General features: G+C 38.8%; 1 protein-coding gene across 8 annotated transcripts in view; it reads left to right on the plus strand.

Annotated features, from left to right (window-relative positions):
• The window catches only part of XRN1 (5'-3' exoribonuclease 1), a 117,887-nt gene extending 99,989 nt beyond the window's left edge, over positions 1-17,898 (plus strand). For 2 of the 8 annotated variants that reach the window (XM_062213754.1, XM_062213773.1), the window contains exons 35-43: positions 3,213-3,323; positions 3,477-3,599; positions 4,040-4,199; positions 6,509-6,690; positions 8,051-8,164; positions 8,237-8,351; positions 12,077-12,115; positions 12,464-12,621; positions 13,049-17,898. In XM_062213754.1, the coding sequence (XP_062069738.1) occupies positions 3,213-3,323; positions 3,477-3,599; positions 4,040-4,199; positions 6,509-6,690; positions 8,051-8,164; positions 8,237-8,351; positions 12,077-12,115; positions 12,464-12,621; positions 13,049-13,351 (1,305 nt within the window). In that variant the 3' untranslated portion in view covers positions 13,352-17,898. The remainder of the gene's footprint in view (positions 1-3,212; positions 3,324-3,476; positions 3,600-4,039; positions 4,200-6,508; positions 6,691-8,050; positions 8,165-8,236; positions 8,352-12,076; positions 12,116-12,463; positions 12,622-13,048) is intronic. The other 6 variants (XM_062213781.1, XM_062213785.1, XM_062213763.1 and 3 more) reach the window with 5 other exon arrangements.
• The last annotated feature ends 640 nt before the right edge of the window (positions 17,899-18,538 follow it).

The following is an 18,538-nucleotide window of genomic DNA, read 5'->3' on the forward strand; positions in this document are numbered from 1 at the left end:
TGGCAGGAAGGTTGCTGAAACCTAGGCTGATGCTCTGTTGGGTGGGAGGTTGCTCAGTTAGAGTCCAAGATTTGGAACTAGTGTCACCTGAAATCCTGATTTTGCCATTTAATAGTCGAGTGACCTTGAGCAGTTCACCTCTCATACCCTCTATATCTTCATCTTTAAAATAGTCACTAAATATTGATCACCTATAGTCTATATAATGTCTGTAGATATTAAAATAATATATGTGGAGGCCGGTGCCGTGGCTCACTAGGCTAATCCTCCGCCTGCGGCGCCGGCACCCCAGGTTCTAGTCCCGGTTGGGGCACCAGATTCTGTCCTGGTTGCTCCTCTTCCAGTCCAGCTCTCTGCTGTGGCCCGGGAGTGCAGTAGAGGATGGCCCAAGTGCTTGGGCCCTGTATCCGCATGGGAGACCAGCAGGAAGCGCCTGGCTCCTGGCTTCGGATCGGTGCAGTACCGGCCGTAGCAGCCATTTGGGGGATGAACCAATGGAAAAAGGAAAACCTTTCTCTCTCTCTCTCACTGTCTAACTCTGCCTGTCAAAATAATAATAATAATAATAATACATGTGGAAATACATTTGTATATAGAAGATAAGTATATTGAAGAACAGCACATTTAAAAGGTAAATTCTATGGAATTAGATTGAGGGGGGAGCTGAGATCGCTTAGGTTTTACGTAGTCAATGCTATTTGATAAGGAGTAGGTAGATATTTCATAATCAAAGGATAACATTTTATGGAAGATTTATTTAATTATGTATGTATGTATATGAAAAGCAGTGTGGCAGAAAGAGAAATCCTCCATCCACTGGTTCTTTCCCCATATGGCAACAACAGCCAGAACTGAGACAGGCCAAATGCCAGGAACCCAGAATTCTATCTGGTTCTCCCATAAGGGTGGTAGGGCCCAAACACTTGGGTCTTCATCCACTGCATTCCTAAACTCATTAACAGGGAGCTGGGTTAGAAGCAGAGCAGCCAGGACTCCCAAGTCTTACTCAGATATGGGATACTGACATCAAAAGCAATCAGTTTAACCCCCTGTGCCCCAACACCAGCCTCTAGAATAACAATTTTAATTACTAAAAATTAGATATGTATGCTTAATGATAGGTGTAGTTTTCTGTATACATATTATAACACACCCTTTAAAAAACTGATGTTATAAGCTAGTAATATATTACATGTATATTGTATATATTATATTTATATAATATATTATTTATATTATATTAGCAGACTATTTGGTATAGAACAGGTTCTCAGTACATGGTGTAATTACCTGACTTTTAAGGTCCTCTGCTGAAGCTCCTACACTGTAATTTCCTTTCCTCTAGAAAATGGATTAGTAAACTTTTGTGCAGTTCTCTTTGAAGCCTTTATTATTCTCAGAATAACATTTTTACTTTTTAAGATAGTTTTATTTATTTACTGTTATTCTGTATTTATGGGAGGGGGAGGGGGAGGTAGATTTCTTCCATCTGCTAGTTCACTTCCCAAATGCTTACAGTGGCCCCAGGTTGGGATCCTAAATTGGTCCTAAAAAAACCTCACCTGCTTATTGGATCCAGGAACAGGGAAATCCTTCCAGATCCTGGGATTTAGTGGGTAAGCGCAGCCGGAACCCCGTCGCTTGAGCTGCCGCCTCTGCTTCCCCGTGTCCGCATTAGCAGAAAGCAGGAGTCGGGAGCCAGACCCTGAGCCAGGTGTCAGCCCAGGCACTCCCATGTGGGACACATGAGTTTTAGCTACTAGGTCAAGTGTCCACCCCCAGAATAATGTTTCTGATGCTAAAATAAAATCTAAAAACTGAAGGAGAACTTGTTATATTGAAGTAAAATTAGAATCACTGCCATTGTGGTTTTCTAGGCAGTGTGGACTGTTATAACAAAAATACCATTGATTGGGTGTCTCATACAACAAGTACTTTTCACAGCTCTGGGGGCTTAGAAAGTTCAAGATCAAGGCACTGGTAGAATAATACTTTTAATATTGAAACAAAATGAGGGACCGGCACTGTGGCATAGCAGGTTAAGCTGCCGTCTGCAGTGCCGGCATCCCATATGGGCACCAGTTCGAGACTTAGTTGTTCCACTTCTGATCCAGCTCTGCTATGGCCTGGGAAAGCAGTGGAAGATGGCCCCAAGCCCTTGGGCCCCTGCACCCGCGTGGGAAACCTGAAAGAAACTCCTGGCTCCTGGCTTCGGATCAGCGCAGCTCCAGCCATTGTAGCTAACTGGGGAGTGGACTAGCAGATGGAAGACCTCTCTCTCTCTCCCTCTGCCTCTCTTTATGTCACTGTGTAGCTCTTTCAAATAAATCTTAAAAAAAAAAAAAATTAAATGAGATACACCTTGAAACAAAAATGAAACAAAATAAGACTTGAAAAAAAATCAGTTTTATTAAAATATAGTTCAAATCTGCTGGAGCCTGATGAGAGCTTTCTTCCTGAAAGATAGCCCATCTTCTTATACTCTAACATGATGAAGAGAGAAGCTCTATTCTCTTCTTTTTTTTTTTTTTTTAAAGATTTATTTATTTATTTGAAAGTCAGAGTTACACATCCGCTGGTTCACTCCCCAACTGGCTGCAATGGCTGGAGCTGTGCTGATCCAAAGCCAGGCGCCAGAAGCTTCTTCTGGGTCTCCCATGCAGGTGCAGAGGCCCAAGGATTTGGGCCATCTTCTGCTTTCCCACGCTAAAGCAGAGAGCTGGATCAGAAGTGGAGCAGCCAGGACTTGAACCGGCGCCCATATGGGATGCCAGCACTGCAGGCAGCAGCTTTACCTGCTACACCACAGCGCCAGCCCCTATTCTTTTCTTATTATGAGGATACTAATCCCATCCTGAGGACACCACCCTTACAACGTCATCTAAATCTAACTAGCTCCTAAAGGCCCTACCTCTACTACCACCCCATGTCATTAGGGTTTCAGCATAGGGATTTTGAGGGGATACAGACATGCAGTCTGTGTGAGTTCTTTATTTCCTGTTCATAATCAAAGGAAATGCAAAATCTCATTGAAAGGGTAAGAAGATAAATATGTAATTTTCCCTCCTCCTAGTTTACAGGCCCCCTTTTTTTCCTTATGATATAAAAGACAAACCGCATATAAAAATTTTTGCAACAATTTATTTTGAACACTATTTAGTAGTAACTACAAATTTATTTGCAAAAAAAAGGTCATTCTTACTTTTTTATAGACTTTTGGAGGGCCTGCCAAATGTAATATTAAGCTATTGAAGAGAAATGAAAGTCCAGAAGTCTCAGAAACCCAAAAGGTTGTGACTGGTTACCCAAATCCTATTGATAAGGTAAAACACTATTTATTCAGTTTCTCTTCCCAAACTTTAATACCTGGGAAGATGATTGAGTAAAAATGAAATGACCTATTTTGAATGTAAAACTGTTAGCTTTTCTGTATCCTTCTACCTTCATCTTCATGCACAAAATATTAATTCTTTTAGCATAACTCTGGAATGGAGAACATTTTAGCATCCTTGACTATCTCCAAAGAAAATGAAGTCCCGTCAGCTCATCATGGAGAGCCTCCAAATGAAGAGCATTTGTCACCACAGTCATTTGCTATGGTTCGTATTTTGTAGGAGCTTTTATGCCATGGTAACTTCTCTACTGTTGGCCAGGCACATGTACCCCATGCAGGTATTCAAACATTTTTCCCTCGTGTAGACTGATATGACTTATTATTGTCATCCTGTGAGGAAAACCAGGCTGCCCTGGGCAATTCAGCCATCTTTTTCTTTACATAATAACTCCCTTGCTTTTCAAATATTGCTACTAGGGACTGAAGCAAAGATTAAGCACAAAGATAAGTATTATTTCTTTATCTAGAAATAGCAGAGTTTTGTTTAGCTTTTGACTACTGATTTTCTCTTACTCGCTACTGGATGTAACTAGTGTCTTAATTTTTAACAATGGATCTCTTCAAAAGAAAAATCAATAAACTATAAATCTAACGTTAACTTTCCTCTCCCTGCCTCCATCATCTTCATGTGAATCATTTTCAAAGAAGGGAACGAAGATGCTTAAAGAAATACTAAAAATTGATGGCTCTGACACTGTGGACCGTAAGAATGAGATGAAAAAATCTGGTGATGAAGTCACTGTTTCTTCTACTAGAAAAGATGAATATGGACTGGCCTCACAGCCTAAACAAAATAAGAAATTGTGTAAGTAAACTAAGTACTATTACTGATAATGATTATCATTACAAAGATTCAGTTCATTTGATTATGTGCTTTAAAGATAAAACTACTTTTATTCTTAAAAGTATAATTTTTCTTGTTTTTAAAGATTTTTACTTATTTGAAAGGCAGAGTAACAGAGAAAGGTGGAGAGACAGAGATCTTCCATCTTCTGATTCACTCCCCAAATGGCCACAACGGCCAGGGCTCGGCCAGGCTGAAGCTGGGAACCCAGAACTTCTTCCAGGTCTCCCACGTGCGTGTAGGGGGCCCACGCACTTGGGCCTTCCTCTGGTGCTCTCCCAGCACATTAATAGGGAGCTGGATTGGAAGTGGAGCAATCAGTTTTTGAACCAGTGCCCATATGAGATGCCCACATCACAGGTAGCAGTTTAACTGCTGTACCACAACACCAGTCCCAAAGAAGCATAGTTTCTATACTTGTGTCAGTTATGTCATAATATAACTATGTAAGTAATAAATCCGTGATCCCTAAAGATCATCTTTTTGTTACTTAAATTTCATTATTATAGACACTCATTCTGTAGATAACCAAACTTAGGAAGCTTTTCACATTCTAGCTTTCTTTCTCAGTAATTTAAAAATGTTTATATAACTTAGATGTTATTTAACTTTTCTAAAATTCTTTTTTCCCTATTTACAAAATGAAAATAATCTATTACAGATATATAGAGCAGTTACTCTGTATCTGACACATTATAGATATCTGGCAGTTAAGATGCCTGCATCCTATATCAGAGTGGGTTCAATTCTGTGTTTCAGCTCCTGACTACAACTTTCCACCAATGTAGAAAGTGGGATGCAACAATGATAGCTCAAGTAGTTGGTTTCCTGCCACTGCCATCCACATGGGACTTGGATGCATTTCCTGCTCCTGGCTTTGGCAGCTGCAAGCGTTTAGAGAGTGAACCAGCAAATGGGGTCATTCTCATTCACTCAGCTCCCTGCCATGCACCCCTGCCTCCACCTCTCCCCCACCTCAAATAAATAAAATCTACTGAAAAAAAATCTCCAAACTACTAGGAAATGAGTTGATCATTTATCGTAGTGACAGACATGCTTCTGAAAATAGAGCAGAATAAAACTTTAAAACAAAATTAGGGGGCCAGTGTTGTGGCATAGCAGGTAAAGCCACCATCTGCAGTGCCAGCATCCCATATGGGCTCCAGTTCGAGACCTGGCTGCACCACTTCCAATACAGCTCCTTGCTATGGCCTGGGAAAGTGGTGGAAGATGGCCCAAGTCCTTGGGCCCCTGTACCCACATGGGAGACCTGGAATCTCCCACATGGGTGCCAGGGCCCAAGCACTTTGGATCATCTTTCACTGCCCTCCCAGGCACATTAATAGGAAACTGAATTGAAATCATTTGGTTTTCACTTAATCCTTAAGTTCTGAGACTGCCTTGCCTTCGGTCTTTTTTTTTTTTTTTTTTTTTTAATGACTTATTTATTAATTGCAAGGAACAGTTACAGAGAGAGGGAGAGACAGAGAGAGAGGTCTTCCATTCCCTGATGTACTCCCCAAATGGCTACAACAGCCAGGGCTGGACCTGGCCAAAGCTAGGAGCCTGGAACTCCATCCAGTTGTCCAACATGGGTGGCAGGAGACCAGGCACTTGGGCAATTGTCTGCTGCTTTCCTAGATGCATTAGCAGGGAGCTGTAAGAAACAGCTGAATGAAAAGTGGAGCAGCCAGGACTCAAAGCAGATATCATATATGATGCCAATGTCATAGGCAGTTGCTTACTCTCTGCCACAACACTGACCCCTGCTTATGTCTTAATCTTTAATAATTTTTCATTGATTAATTATAATCATCTAAAAATTTATTGAAGCCACAATAATTTTAGGCAGTGCTGAATAGATTTCATATTTTCTTTATAGGAGATTTCATTTTTATACCCCTCAGGAATTTTGCACTTGCTCTTTTATCAAACCCTGCAATAATTATATAATTTGAGATATCACTTTTTTTTTTTTTTTTTTTTTTTGAGAGAGAGAGAGAAAGAGAGCTCCCATCCTCTAGTTAACTCCTCAAGTGCCTACAATAGCCAGAACTGGCAGCTGCACCTAGAGCTTGGGTACACTTTCTAGATCTCCCACATGGATGAGAGAAACTCAGTTACTGGAGCCATGACTACTGCCTCCCAGGGCTCTACATTAGTAGGAAGCTGAGTCAGGAGCCAGAGACAAGAAAGAGCCTAGGTACTGTGATATGGCTCACGAGTCTTAATACCCACCCCAAGACACTGTCCTTTTGTCTTTTTTGTAGCATCTTATATGAATAAGCCTCACAGTGTTAATGAGTACCATAATGTTCAGTCTATGGACAACGTGTGTTGGCCTGCTCCCAGCCAGATTCCTCCTGTGTCTACACCGGTAACTGAACTTTGTCGAATTTGTTCACTCGTTGGAATGCCACAACCAGATTTCTCCTTTCTTCGAACACCACAGGTATAGTATAACTGTTCCATATGTATAACTTCTTTAACACTGAGCTTAAATAAGTTGACTAAAAATATTTGGCTAGAAAAATATAACGTGGCTGGTTTTTACTTTTTTTTTTTTCTTTACAAAAAGCATGGATTTATGCTTCTGTCTTTGGTTATTCCATTTACCCATAACCAGAGCCCTCAAAGAAACTGATGGAAAGGACCCTGGCCAGCAAGTATCTTGGTGCAATTCTTCAGAATGATAGATCTAGGGATCTTGGTCTACAACAGCAGTTTTCAAACATTTTGATCTTAGAAACTCCTCCACTTTTTTAGGGAACCCCATATTTACCATATTAGAAATTAAAAATGGAAAAAAAAGTTTAAGTGTTGATTAATTCATTATTTACTAAGAATAATTACAAAACATTTGGTGAGAGGAGTGGTAATGCTGTACATTTTAAGAACCTGTCCCATATCTAGCTTAATAGAAGGGGCTGGATTCTCTTACCTGCTTTGGACTTTGAATCACTTGTTATATGCTGCTTTGGTAAAAGCATGTAGCCACACACAGCTAGTTGGAAAAAGAACAAAATTTTAATAGCCTTTCTAGGTAATTGTGGCTATTATTTGATACTACTTTATAATTTAAATGTGATGTTTCCTTAAGGGTTAGTTACAGTGTGGAATCTGAAACTTCATCAGTGAGCTTTTTGTCCTCTGTATCAACTACTGGTGAGAAAATGAGAAAAGGCAGTGAAAGGGCAGATAGCATCTTAATGTTATTATGAAATCGTTTTAATCTCAGTGAACTCCTAGAAGGGTCTCAGGGACTCCCAGCACTACATGTTGAGACCTACTGGCTGCAAGAAGGTTGTTTTACCCTTAGTACATCTAAGTTCTTAACACATTCTTGCCTAAAACAGAAAGCAGTTTCTTCTAAGATCAGGAACAACACAACATGCCTACATTTGCAACTTCTGTTCAACATACTACTAGAAATTTTAGCCAAGAAAAAAAAAATGATAAACATTCAAATTAGATAGAAATTAAATTAGTTGTGTTTACAAATGTTATGATCTTACATGTTGTACAAAAACCCTAAAGATTGTACCAAAACAAACAACAACAAAACTATTCGAACCAATAAATAAATTCAGCAAAGTTGCAACATACAAAATCAGACAAAAATCACTTGTACTTCTAAACACAAGCAGTAAACAATTTGAAAAGGAAATTAAGAAAACAGTTCCATTTATGAAAGCACCAAAAAGAATAAAGTAAAATGGGCCAGCATCCCAAGTCAGAGACTGTACTTTAGGGGAAGAGATCAACTCTTCCTTGACAGGTAATTTCATAGGTACCCATATTCTCTTTTTTAGACCATGACAGTTTGCCAGGTAAAGTTATCTAATGGCCTGCTGGTACATGGGCCACAGTGCCACTCTGAAAATGAAGCCAAGGAAAAAGCTGCACTTTTTGCTTTACAACAGTTGGTAAGAACTATCCATGACTTCTCTATTAAATTTTAGTCTCTGTGAAAAGTTTTTGTTACATTGTTTTAACAGTTTTTTAATACTTCACAGGGTTCCTTAGTGAACTTCCCTTTGTCTCCACCAATATTTCCAAATTATCCTGCTGTAACACCTGGAACCATTCCTCCAGTCTTTCCCCAACCTACTGGTAAGATTTCTTTTTTTTTTTTAAGATTTCAGTTATTTATTTGAGAGGCAGAGTTATAGACAGAGAAAGGGAGAGACAGAGAAGAAGGTCTTCCATCTGCTGGTTCACTTTCCAAATGGATGCAATAGCCAGAGCTGGACCAATCTGGAGCCAGGAGCTTCTTCTGGGTCTCCCATGTGGGTACAGGGGCCCAAGTACTTAGGCCATCTTCTACTGCTTTCTCAGGCCATAGCAGAGAGCTGGATCAGAAGAGGAGCAACCGGGACACGAATCAGTATGCATATGGGATGCCAGCACTGCAGACAGAGGCTTGGCCTACTATGCCACAACACTGACCACAATAATTTTGTTTTTCTAAATATTTGTCATGAATTGTCATTTTTACCAAATTCTTTTGAGAAGTATAATTTTTTTTTTTTTTTTTTTGGACAGGCAGAGTGAACAGTGAGAAAGACAGAGAGAAAGGTCTTCCTTTTTGCCGTTGGTTCACCCTCCAATGGCCGCCGCGGCCGGCGCACCGCGCTGATCCGAAGGCAGGAGCCAGGTGCTTCTCCTGGTCTCCCATGGGGTGCAGGACCCAAGCACTTGGGCCATCCTCCACTGCACTCCCGGGCCATAGCAGAGAGCTGGCCTGGAAGAGGGGCAACCGGGATAGAATCCGGTGCCCCGACCGGGACTAGTACCTGGTGTGCCGGCGCTGCTAGGCGGAGGATTAGCCTGTTGAGCCACGGCACCGGCTGAGAAGTGTACTTTTTAAGAAATCAAAACCTTTGTTCAAGTGTCTAGCAATACTAGAAACTGAGAAGTGAGCCTGCAGCCAAAGCCTCCTGTAGCCTGCACAGGAGAAGGCCGTTCTTTATAGTGTTCAGACCCTTACTTCGCAGCAGCTGCTAACTGATGAACAGAAGTTTAAATAAGACATCAAAAACACCTGTGAAAAACATCATGCAACTTTCTGGGTCTCTTTTTTATTTGTAGTAGACTAGATTAAGGATTTCTTTGAAACTAGCATTTTATAATTTTATTAATCTAAATCTTAACTTCATTTGATTTTGATATTTCTTATATCATCCAGCCTTTTACCTGATAGCATTTGGCTTCTTTATGTTTTCATTATTATCACTTAAGTCCAGTAATTTATTTATTTTAAGCTTAGAAAATTACTTTTCTGTGGCTATTGTATGCTAGCTGTTACTTCAGGAATTCTGCATCTCTAATCCTTACTATAAATATTATATTAATAATGCTAATAAGAGAAGGTAAATTTAGAACATGCTTCCATCTCCAATAATAAAGGATTTTAAAAGTATATACTCACCAGGAGATGTGGGAAGAAATATCAGCAGATTAGAGATTTGAAAAGAGTTTATGATGAGAAAAACAAGTGGAGAAGTAACCAATGTAGCAGAGAAAGGAGTTGGTGACTAGATTGTCCCTCACAATTCCCAAGGATTCAGAAATTGGAGCTATCACACTTTAACAGTGCTTGTTGTAAAGAGAGATTGGCTGAAAGTTATGTGGAGTAATAGGACAACCCCCTCCCATCTGTCCCCAGTGCGACCAGGCAGTTGACTCTTTAAGCAAAAACCATAACTGTGTTCTCTGAAGGGGACCTCTGGATGCAGGAACACTAGGCACAGAGTAGAGAAAGAAATGTGAGACTAAATACAAAGGTTAAGATAAATTTCCCTTTTCCCAGCTCGTAGCCAGACATATCCTACCCTACAGGTAAAAAGTTGGATGATTCTTTTAAGAAATTCATTGACCTCCAAAGAAAAGATCTACTTACTTTTTTTTTTTAACTTTTATTTAATGAGTATAAATTTCCAAAGTACAGCTTATGCATTACAATGGCTTCCCCCTCCCAAAACTTCCCTCCCACCCACAACCCTCCCCTTTCCCGCTCCCTCTCCCCTTCCAATCACATCATGATTCATTTTCAATTCTCTTTATATACAGAAGATCAGTTTAGTATATATTAGGTAACGATTTCAACAGTTTGCCCCCATATAGCAACACAAAGTGAAAAAAAATACTGTTGGAGTACTAGTTATAGCATTAAATAAGAGTGTACAGCACATTAAAGACAGAGATCCTACATAATATTTTTTTTAAAAAATTAATTTTCTATGCCATTTCCAATTTAACACCAGGTTTTTTTTTTTTTTTTTTTTTTCATTTCCAATTATCTTTATATACAGAAAATCGATTCAGTATATAATTAGTGAACAGGAGTGTCAAATTGTTAAGTCAGCAACAGAAGTCACTGTGTACTTAGATCCCATGTGGGATCTGTCCTTAATGTGTTGTCTAATGTGCAGTGATGCTATAACTAGTACTGAAACAGTATTTTTACACTTTGTGTTTCTGCGTGGGTACAAGATCTACTTACTTTTAGAGGGCATCCACCAAATGCTGGCTGTCTACCTGCTCATCCTAGAGTGAAACCTTCAAGTCGTCTAATCCTGCTTCCTCCCATATAGACTCTGCTGCTAACCACAGTTTTAGTATTGCTTTCTTTTTTCTTTTTTAAAGATTTATTTATTTATTTGAAAGAGAATAACAGAGAGAGAGAATATGAATCTTTGGTCCACTGATTCACTCCAATAATTGTTGAAACTCCAGGAGCCTAGGATTCCATCCAGGTCTCCCATGTGGATGCTAACACACACACACACTGAGAGGCAGCAGGTAATGGTTTCAGTACCTGGGTTCCTGCCACACATGGAAGACCTAGATGGAGTTCCTAGCTTTGGACTGGCCTAACATGGCTGTTGCAGGCATTTGGGGAATGAACTAGCAAACAGAAGCTTTCTATCTCACAGTCTTTCAAACACATGAAAATAAACAAATCAACTTAAAAAAGTGTCTTATGAGAATAAGGAACCCTAAATTACAGCTCGATAATTTTACCTTTCTCATGTTTACCTTTTCATGTTGTCTAGTTTATTCATACCTGTACCAAGAATTTTAAGGTTATAACTGAAATGTTTTTGGTCTTTAGTAGGTATTCTCCAAATGTTCCAGTTATGATTACATAGCAGCCAAAAGCTTTGAACAGTATTTGGCATCTTTTCAGTAGATCTTAACATTATGACTCCCATCAAACTTGCTTGTTGGCAGTATCAAGACCTAATTTTCTAAATCTTACTAGTGTTTTCCAAATTAAAGGTTTTCTTCATCCTGGGAATTGTTATGTATAACTAATAATACTAAATATATATTATGATTCTTTTTCGCTGATGCAAAAATTCCTCAAGTGGCTGAATTTTAACTAAGCTACACTGTATACAGGTCTGGCTGCTTTTTTCTCTCTCTGTAAAGGTTTGAACCTAGTGCATATCTTCTTTAGTGGCAATGTGCTGTTGCCTTGATTATCACCATTTTTAATGCAATTGTTCCCAAATGCTGCATTGGTGTCAGCTGTCTGCATAAGAATCACCTGTGGAGTTTGTTAGTAACTACTTACTTCTGGGCCCTTCAGGGTCTGGTTTACAAAGTTTGAGGCTCTGCCCAGAGGTCAGTATTTAGCAGGTTCCCTAGGTAATTCAGATACACACATCAGGTTTGGGAATCGTTGGTTTGATGCATTTTTAATAAAAAAACAAAATGTAAATGAAAAAAATCCTTGAATTACAAATACTAGAATAGGGAGAAGAAAGATTTTGCATGTCATATGAAAATGATCAGATTTCAGGACTTGAGCTTTTTTGGTTTTCTTATAGGCTGGGATCACTATGGAAGCAACTTAGCATTGGGGGCAGGTGAGATTCTTAAGACTTCTTTGTGCCCAGGATTTTCTCTCCCAAATAACAGTATCATGACCCTGTTATTTTTTAATATAATTTCAAATATTCCTAAAGTTTATGTCAGCATGCAGTACCCTTAGTCTTTGCATGCCAGCATAATGATAAATTCCTTTCTGTAGAGGGTTCACAGTCCAAAGAAGGGCTGCTAGGATTGAATGTTCTAAGCAGAAGTTATAGGTTAAATTGGACATCTTGCCAAAGAAAAGTTAAAAAAAAAAAAAGGCTAACAGAAGAAGGTCTTAAATGTTAGGGCTTCGATAATTCTGTTTTACTAAGAGAAAGATTTTCTGTGGTTTTTAACAGCTAATATAATGCCTCCATCTCATCTCTTCGGCTCAATGCCATGGGGATCACCAGTACCAGTTCCTGGGAAGCCCTTCCATCATCCTGCATATTCTGGGACCATGCCCATGGCTGGAGTGATGCCAGGTGGCGTGCATAATCAGTTCATACCTCTGCAGGTGAGACCTGGAAAGAGAATTATTATCTTCTTAAGGGAATTATTGTTTAAAATGCTCAAAGACTACTATGTTTATTCAGTTTTATTTTTTCAGTGCCAGCTCAAAATCCAGTACTGGTCTGAGTACTCTGTCCTTGCTAAGTTTGTGTTCTTCTAAATAATAACTGTTGTAGCAAGTAATACTGTACTGTTCTACCACAAAGTGATACAAAAACCTAATTTTTTAATATTTTACAGAGAATTTTTAAATTTTTGTAACCAAATTCTTTTAGTATTTTATTACTAAATTCTAGAGGTTAAAGTAGAAGTCACAAATCAACAGTGATTGACAACGATTAGCAGCATTATTTATGGTATCATTTGACACTAGGATTTATTTGTGTTTTTTTTTCTTATATTATTAATTAATGATATTTTTATTCCTAAAGGTTACCAAAAAAAGGGTTGCAAACAAAAAGATCATTGAGAATAAGGAGGCCCAGAGTTCTTCTCAAACCACTCTGGCTAAGACTAACCAGCCAGGATCTTCTGATGTCCCCAAAGGGAGTCTGCAGGAGAGCCCATCAGCTTCCCTAACGCCCTCTGAGACTGCGCCGCCTTCGTCTTCTGTTCAAGTTGAAACTGCCTCTCAGGGCCATGGTGCGTCGCATCGTAAGTCAACACCAAGTTCTTCAAGAAGAAAATCAAGAAAACTGGCTGTCAACTTTGGCATTTCTAAACCTTCTGAATAAATTTGGTACTTGGAATTCAATTAATTTGTTTACTTTACAACACCTTTTTTACAGGTCCATATCCATGTCTCATAAAAAATGAGCATATTACTATTTTAAAATAATATGTTTAAATTGGGAAGTTTTCCTTTTTAAGTTGCCAGGCACTTTTCATGCTATTTAAAGGTTAAATATCAGATTGTGCACTTTAAATATGTGCAGTTTGTTGTGCATCAGTTATGCCTCAATAAAGCTGTAAAAAAAAAAAAAAACTAAATTAAACCTTGTGCTAAGATAGTATGAGTGGGCTAAGCATTAAAATGCACCACTCTAACCACTGGCCTCCTCGTTAGAAATATCCCCAATATGACTTAGACACCCTTTTAGCAATAATAGTAAAACTTTGTTTTAACTTTGTTTTACATTATCATTGGGGTATAATTAATTGGAGCATGAAAATTGGGCCTCAAGTATGATTGACTAAACGTAGGGATTCTTTTTCTCTTTTTAATGATGTGACAAAATGAATCAAGAGAACGGCTCTTCTGTGTGTGTATTTAACTTCTGTTCTCTGTCCCTGAGGGGCCTGTGAAATGATCACACGCGTTGTGGTGCTGCCAGTTTTGCTTTATTCTCAATTTTGTACCAAAGCAACTTTAGATTACTGATCAGAATATTTCATTTAATTGTTAAGAAACATAAATAGCAATCTAGATTTGAGTTAGTACTTTTAAAGTTTTCTAGATTATTCAAGAACCAGCATTAGTAATTTCTAATAAAATGAAGTTTCAAAATCTACAGGGTACAGTTACTACAGATTTATCTTCTATAGAGTAAAGAACAAAATATGAATCACGTTGTTACTATTTTGTGTAGCTTTTGATCTGCTTACTTAACATACGTGAGAGCTCCGGTGTTGGTCCATGTCTAATGCTTCTTGGGAGTGATGGAGGTCAGTTTTGTTTAAATCTGAGGTGTGCTGTGATACAGGCACAGTCCGTTTGTGATGTACATTATTTACTGCCTGTCTCATTGGAGTTCTGTAATTTTAGCTTTATGCGAACTGTTCAGTGATGCTGGCGTTTCGTCTTTGCATGTCATGTGGAGGTGTGTTGGTCATATTATAACTGTTAAAATTATTTTAGAAAATGTCTCAGTGGTACCAGGGCCTGGGTTTTTATAGATATATATATATATATATATATATATGTATAATATATATATTTATCCTTTAGTTTTTGTGATATGCTTATATTTTTAAAGAAGTAAGTTATACTTTTTTAAAGAACCACAATCTTTATATGGAGCTGCTTATGATTGTATCTGATTTCATTTAGCACATTGAAAGCTTTGCCATGAGTCTCAGTCTGCTTGTTTTTTTAAATGCTGGTATTCCTTTCTCTAATTGCTGGTTCCAGAGCTTCTCTAGCTATGAGGAGGATATTTGTATTTTAGTAGTGCCTTTTGTATAAGTGATAAATGGTGTTTATTCATCATTTATTGAAGTCATGTGGGTTTCTATGATTTTGTTTTCTAATAATTTCCTAGGTTCAGATGTTCATCAGTTCCCACCTTTCCTTGTTTGTTTCTCTGCAGTTGGATCTTAGTAATGAGCAAAAGTAATTCTCAGTATTTATCTTTATTGCCTCACAAATTCTCTGTTTTAAGGGGAAGGGATTACAAGGAAAAGTTAACTTGTGACAGTAATGTTCTCTTAGCCTCTTACTACTGTAAAGTGTGGGATATTTTTCGCCTGACTTAACCATGTGAACTCTGGCATTCAAGGACTGCCTCATCCATCACGCCTGTGTGACAGCTCTGTAAACCGTGTTCAGCCCACATCTGTTACAGAACACAGAGGAAGGCTCGTGGGCCATCTTTGGAAAGCTCAGGAGTAGGTTGACTAAACATCATGCCACTGAGCCCATAAAGACACTTGTCCAGTATTTGAGTACAACCAGCTGATAATTCTATATGGATAGGCAGTAAAAGTGTTTTCTTTTCCTTCCTTCCCTTTTTCTTTTTAGAAAAAGCATGTTGTTCTAGCAGTCAAGATTGAAAAGGAGAGAACTTCATAATGACTGCATAGCGGTCAGTCATTCCCTGTTCTTTTATCCTCATAAACCTGTTCCAAGTGTGGCCCCCAGATCACGGCGCATGCGCCCCCTGTGAAGGACATGGAGGAAAGGCTGTGGTTCCCTCAGGATGACCTGGAGACTGGATCCACTGGTAGTCATGCCTGGGGGAGTCCACTACATCTCTGAGAAACAGCTGGACTTTGGAAAACTTACAGTTTTTCTCTTTTGGCAAGGCAGACTAAAACCATCCCCCAGAGTTTAAAAATATGCTCATTCAGCTGTTTACTTAGGAGAACTTTTTGTGTAAATGATGGTGTATAGGGTACAGAAGGAAAGATTCCCCAAATTGCTCCGTGCTTCCACGTAACTGGAGTACTAAAATCTACTGAAGCCTTCTTCACGCTGAAACATTATTTCGAAATGTTCTTGTTCAATGTTTTTTTTTTTTTTTTTTTTTGGACCAAATTAAGTGGATTTTGAAGAGTGACCCTTCCAGTCTCTTTCCTTGTCACACCTTCCTCCATTACCTGGTCCTAACCTCAGTTTTACAATATGATAAATATAATGTGTTAATTGTTTTAGACATCATACAGACTGAAGTCTTAAACATCTAAGACTCAATTGCATGAAAAATTAAATTGACTTCAGTTGAACCTGGATTTCAATTTAAGATCTTTGTCTTTCAAAGGGATACGTAGCAAAGATCAGAATTTGTTTTTCCTATTAGTGGGAGGGATGAGGAACTGTTAATGCAAGGTTTTCCTAATTTATTTATTTTTCTTTGATCTGATATTTGCTTTGGCTCTAGACTCCTTCCAAATTGATCCAGGTTCTTGGTTTTAAGAGGAGGAGGCAAAGACAGGGGCAGTTGGAAGAAGGAAATCAGGTCCGTTTGTATCACTCGTAGTTCCCATACAGCTGCCTGGTTTCTTCCCTCATGTGAGCGAGGTGCAGCTGTGCAGATCCCCACTGAAGTTAATCCTCACATGCTTCCCGGTTTTCAGAGCATCTTTTTCAACGCCACTGTGTACAATTTCAGCTTCTTGAGGTTGCTTTCTTTCTTAGTGCCATGTTGCTTCCATACTGTGTTTTTACTGCAGAAGAGAATGAATTTATTGGAGAGAAATTGCTATGCAAAGCATCTCTTAAAACCACGTATCACAGAAGTCCACTTGTTGTTTTTCTAGAGACAGTGAGAGTACTCCAACTGGCAGTCTACCTGAAGTACGTTTTGTAAGCTTTGCCAGTGAAACGGTCTTTTTTGCAGGAAACTCCTTTCCTAGTCAGGCTAAAGCTTAAACTTCCAGAAATGAATGTTTTTCCACCTGATTTGATTATATTTCCATCAGACGTCTTCGTATTCTGCCAGGGAGCAGTAAACAGTATTGAAATAGACAGCGTCGGACCTCCAGCAGAGCAATCAGGCAGATCAGCGTGTTTCACTGTTAGCTTACAGAGTTAAGGACTCAGACGTCACAGATTCTTCTTAGAGAGCAGGAGGAGAAACATGCATAAACTAGCTGTAGTCCAGAATGTCAGCTTCCACAGCTGTGTGTGTGCGTGTGTGTGTGCGTGTGTGTGTGTCAGCCAATCTCAAGGCCTTGCTCAGTCAGTGCATTCAGCCATCTCAAGTGCAATTTCTGAAGGAAACTGTGGTTTCCAACAGATATATTTTTTACATAGCTTAACCTATGAAAGTTAATTTTTTTCCCAGCATTACACTCATTGCTATTGATCGTTTCAATATATTTGGTATACTATTAAATTGCCCAGGCCAAATAATTTTCTGTAGCTGTTTTAGTAATTTGGAGCCAAATTCTCATTTGTTTCTCCTGAAAAAATTGGAGTGAGAATTGAGGCCACAGTTTGTTGTAAGTCCTTTGATTTCTTTCTTTTCTTTCTTTTTCCTTATAATGAAGGGTTTTTCTGTGTAGTTTTGATTTTGGTTTCTTTAAAATTTTGGGGACAAAAAGAGGGCCTCAAGTATCGTATATTTTCTTTTGCCTGCGCCCAGTTGCTTCTTTGAGTGTTTTTATCTATTTGGATGTATAGTAATAGATGGCGTGCTGTGTTACCAACGTGTTCAACATTTTGTTCATTTAAATACTATAATTAGGTGTCATTCATATATATATAAATTCATTTCTTTTCTCACATATATATTTTATAAGTAACTGGAATTTTTCATTAGATCTTATACAGAGCAGTATTTTATTAAAAATTCAAAAGGGAAGACTTTTATGTGCTCATTTTATAGTTTTTGTTTTTTAAATATCTTTACATTGTTTGCCAATTAAAGTGTTTTAATCTTGCATTGCAATGGACTCCGAATGTATTTTTGTGTTGTACATTTGTAGATTTCTAGCATGAAGTTAGCCTCAACATGCTGTGCAAAAGAATTTTAAAATATGAGTCACTGAAAGTTTAAAACATCTATACATGTTAAGTGCTGTATGGATTTTAATTAAAGACTTGAGAATGATTTCATAAGCTGCGAGCTATGTGGTTTCATTAATGTTGAAGGCAGAAGCATTGCGGTTCTCACTTAAACCTCATATCCTTTCCAGATCCATATCTTGATGCTACATCATGTACAGCCAAGACAGCGTGGCTGGCGGGAAACCCTAAGTTGTAGATTCAGATAACTGATTCAGATCCTAGCTCTACCTCTGTGTATAAGTGAGTCATCCTAGCTCTACCTCTGTGTATAAGTGAGTCATTTTCATGTTAGCATTGGCAAGTTGCACAAGGTCCAAGCCTCAGCTTCTTCTCCTGAAGGCGGAAACAGCACCCCGTGTTTTGCTGATACATGTAAAACACCACGTGCGCAGTAGCCGCTTTAGCAATGGTTGGGCAGGTTGAGTATCTCTCTCAATGCTTGGATCCAGAGGTGCTTCAGATTTTGGATTTTCAGATTAGGAATGCTCAACCTATAGTAATAAGGACCTGTCACACATATACTCAGATCTGCTCACTGGGACCCAGACTCAGCCAGGGTCCCCTGGATAGCACCAAGTAAGTCTTTGCCTTTCCCACCCAGTCCCCCTCCAATACCCAATTCAGAGTCCCTGTGCCTCACTTAGGAATCTTAGAGACTTCCCTTTCTCCTGTTTGTCCCTCCTTTTCCCTC

The sequence above is a fragment of the Lepus europaeus genome, chromosome 2 (genome assembly GCF_033115175.1).
Source record: "Lepus europaeus isolate LE1 chromosome 2, mLepTim1.pri, whole genome shotgun sequence".
NCBI lineage: Eukaryota > Metazoa > Chordata > Mammalia > Lagomorpha > Leporidae > Lepus > Lepus europaeus.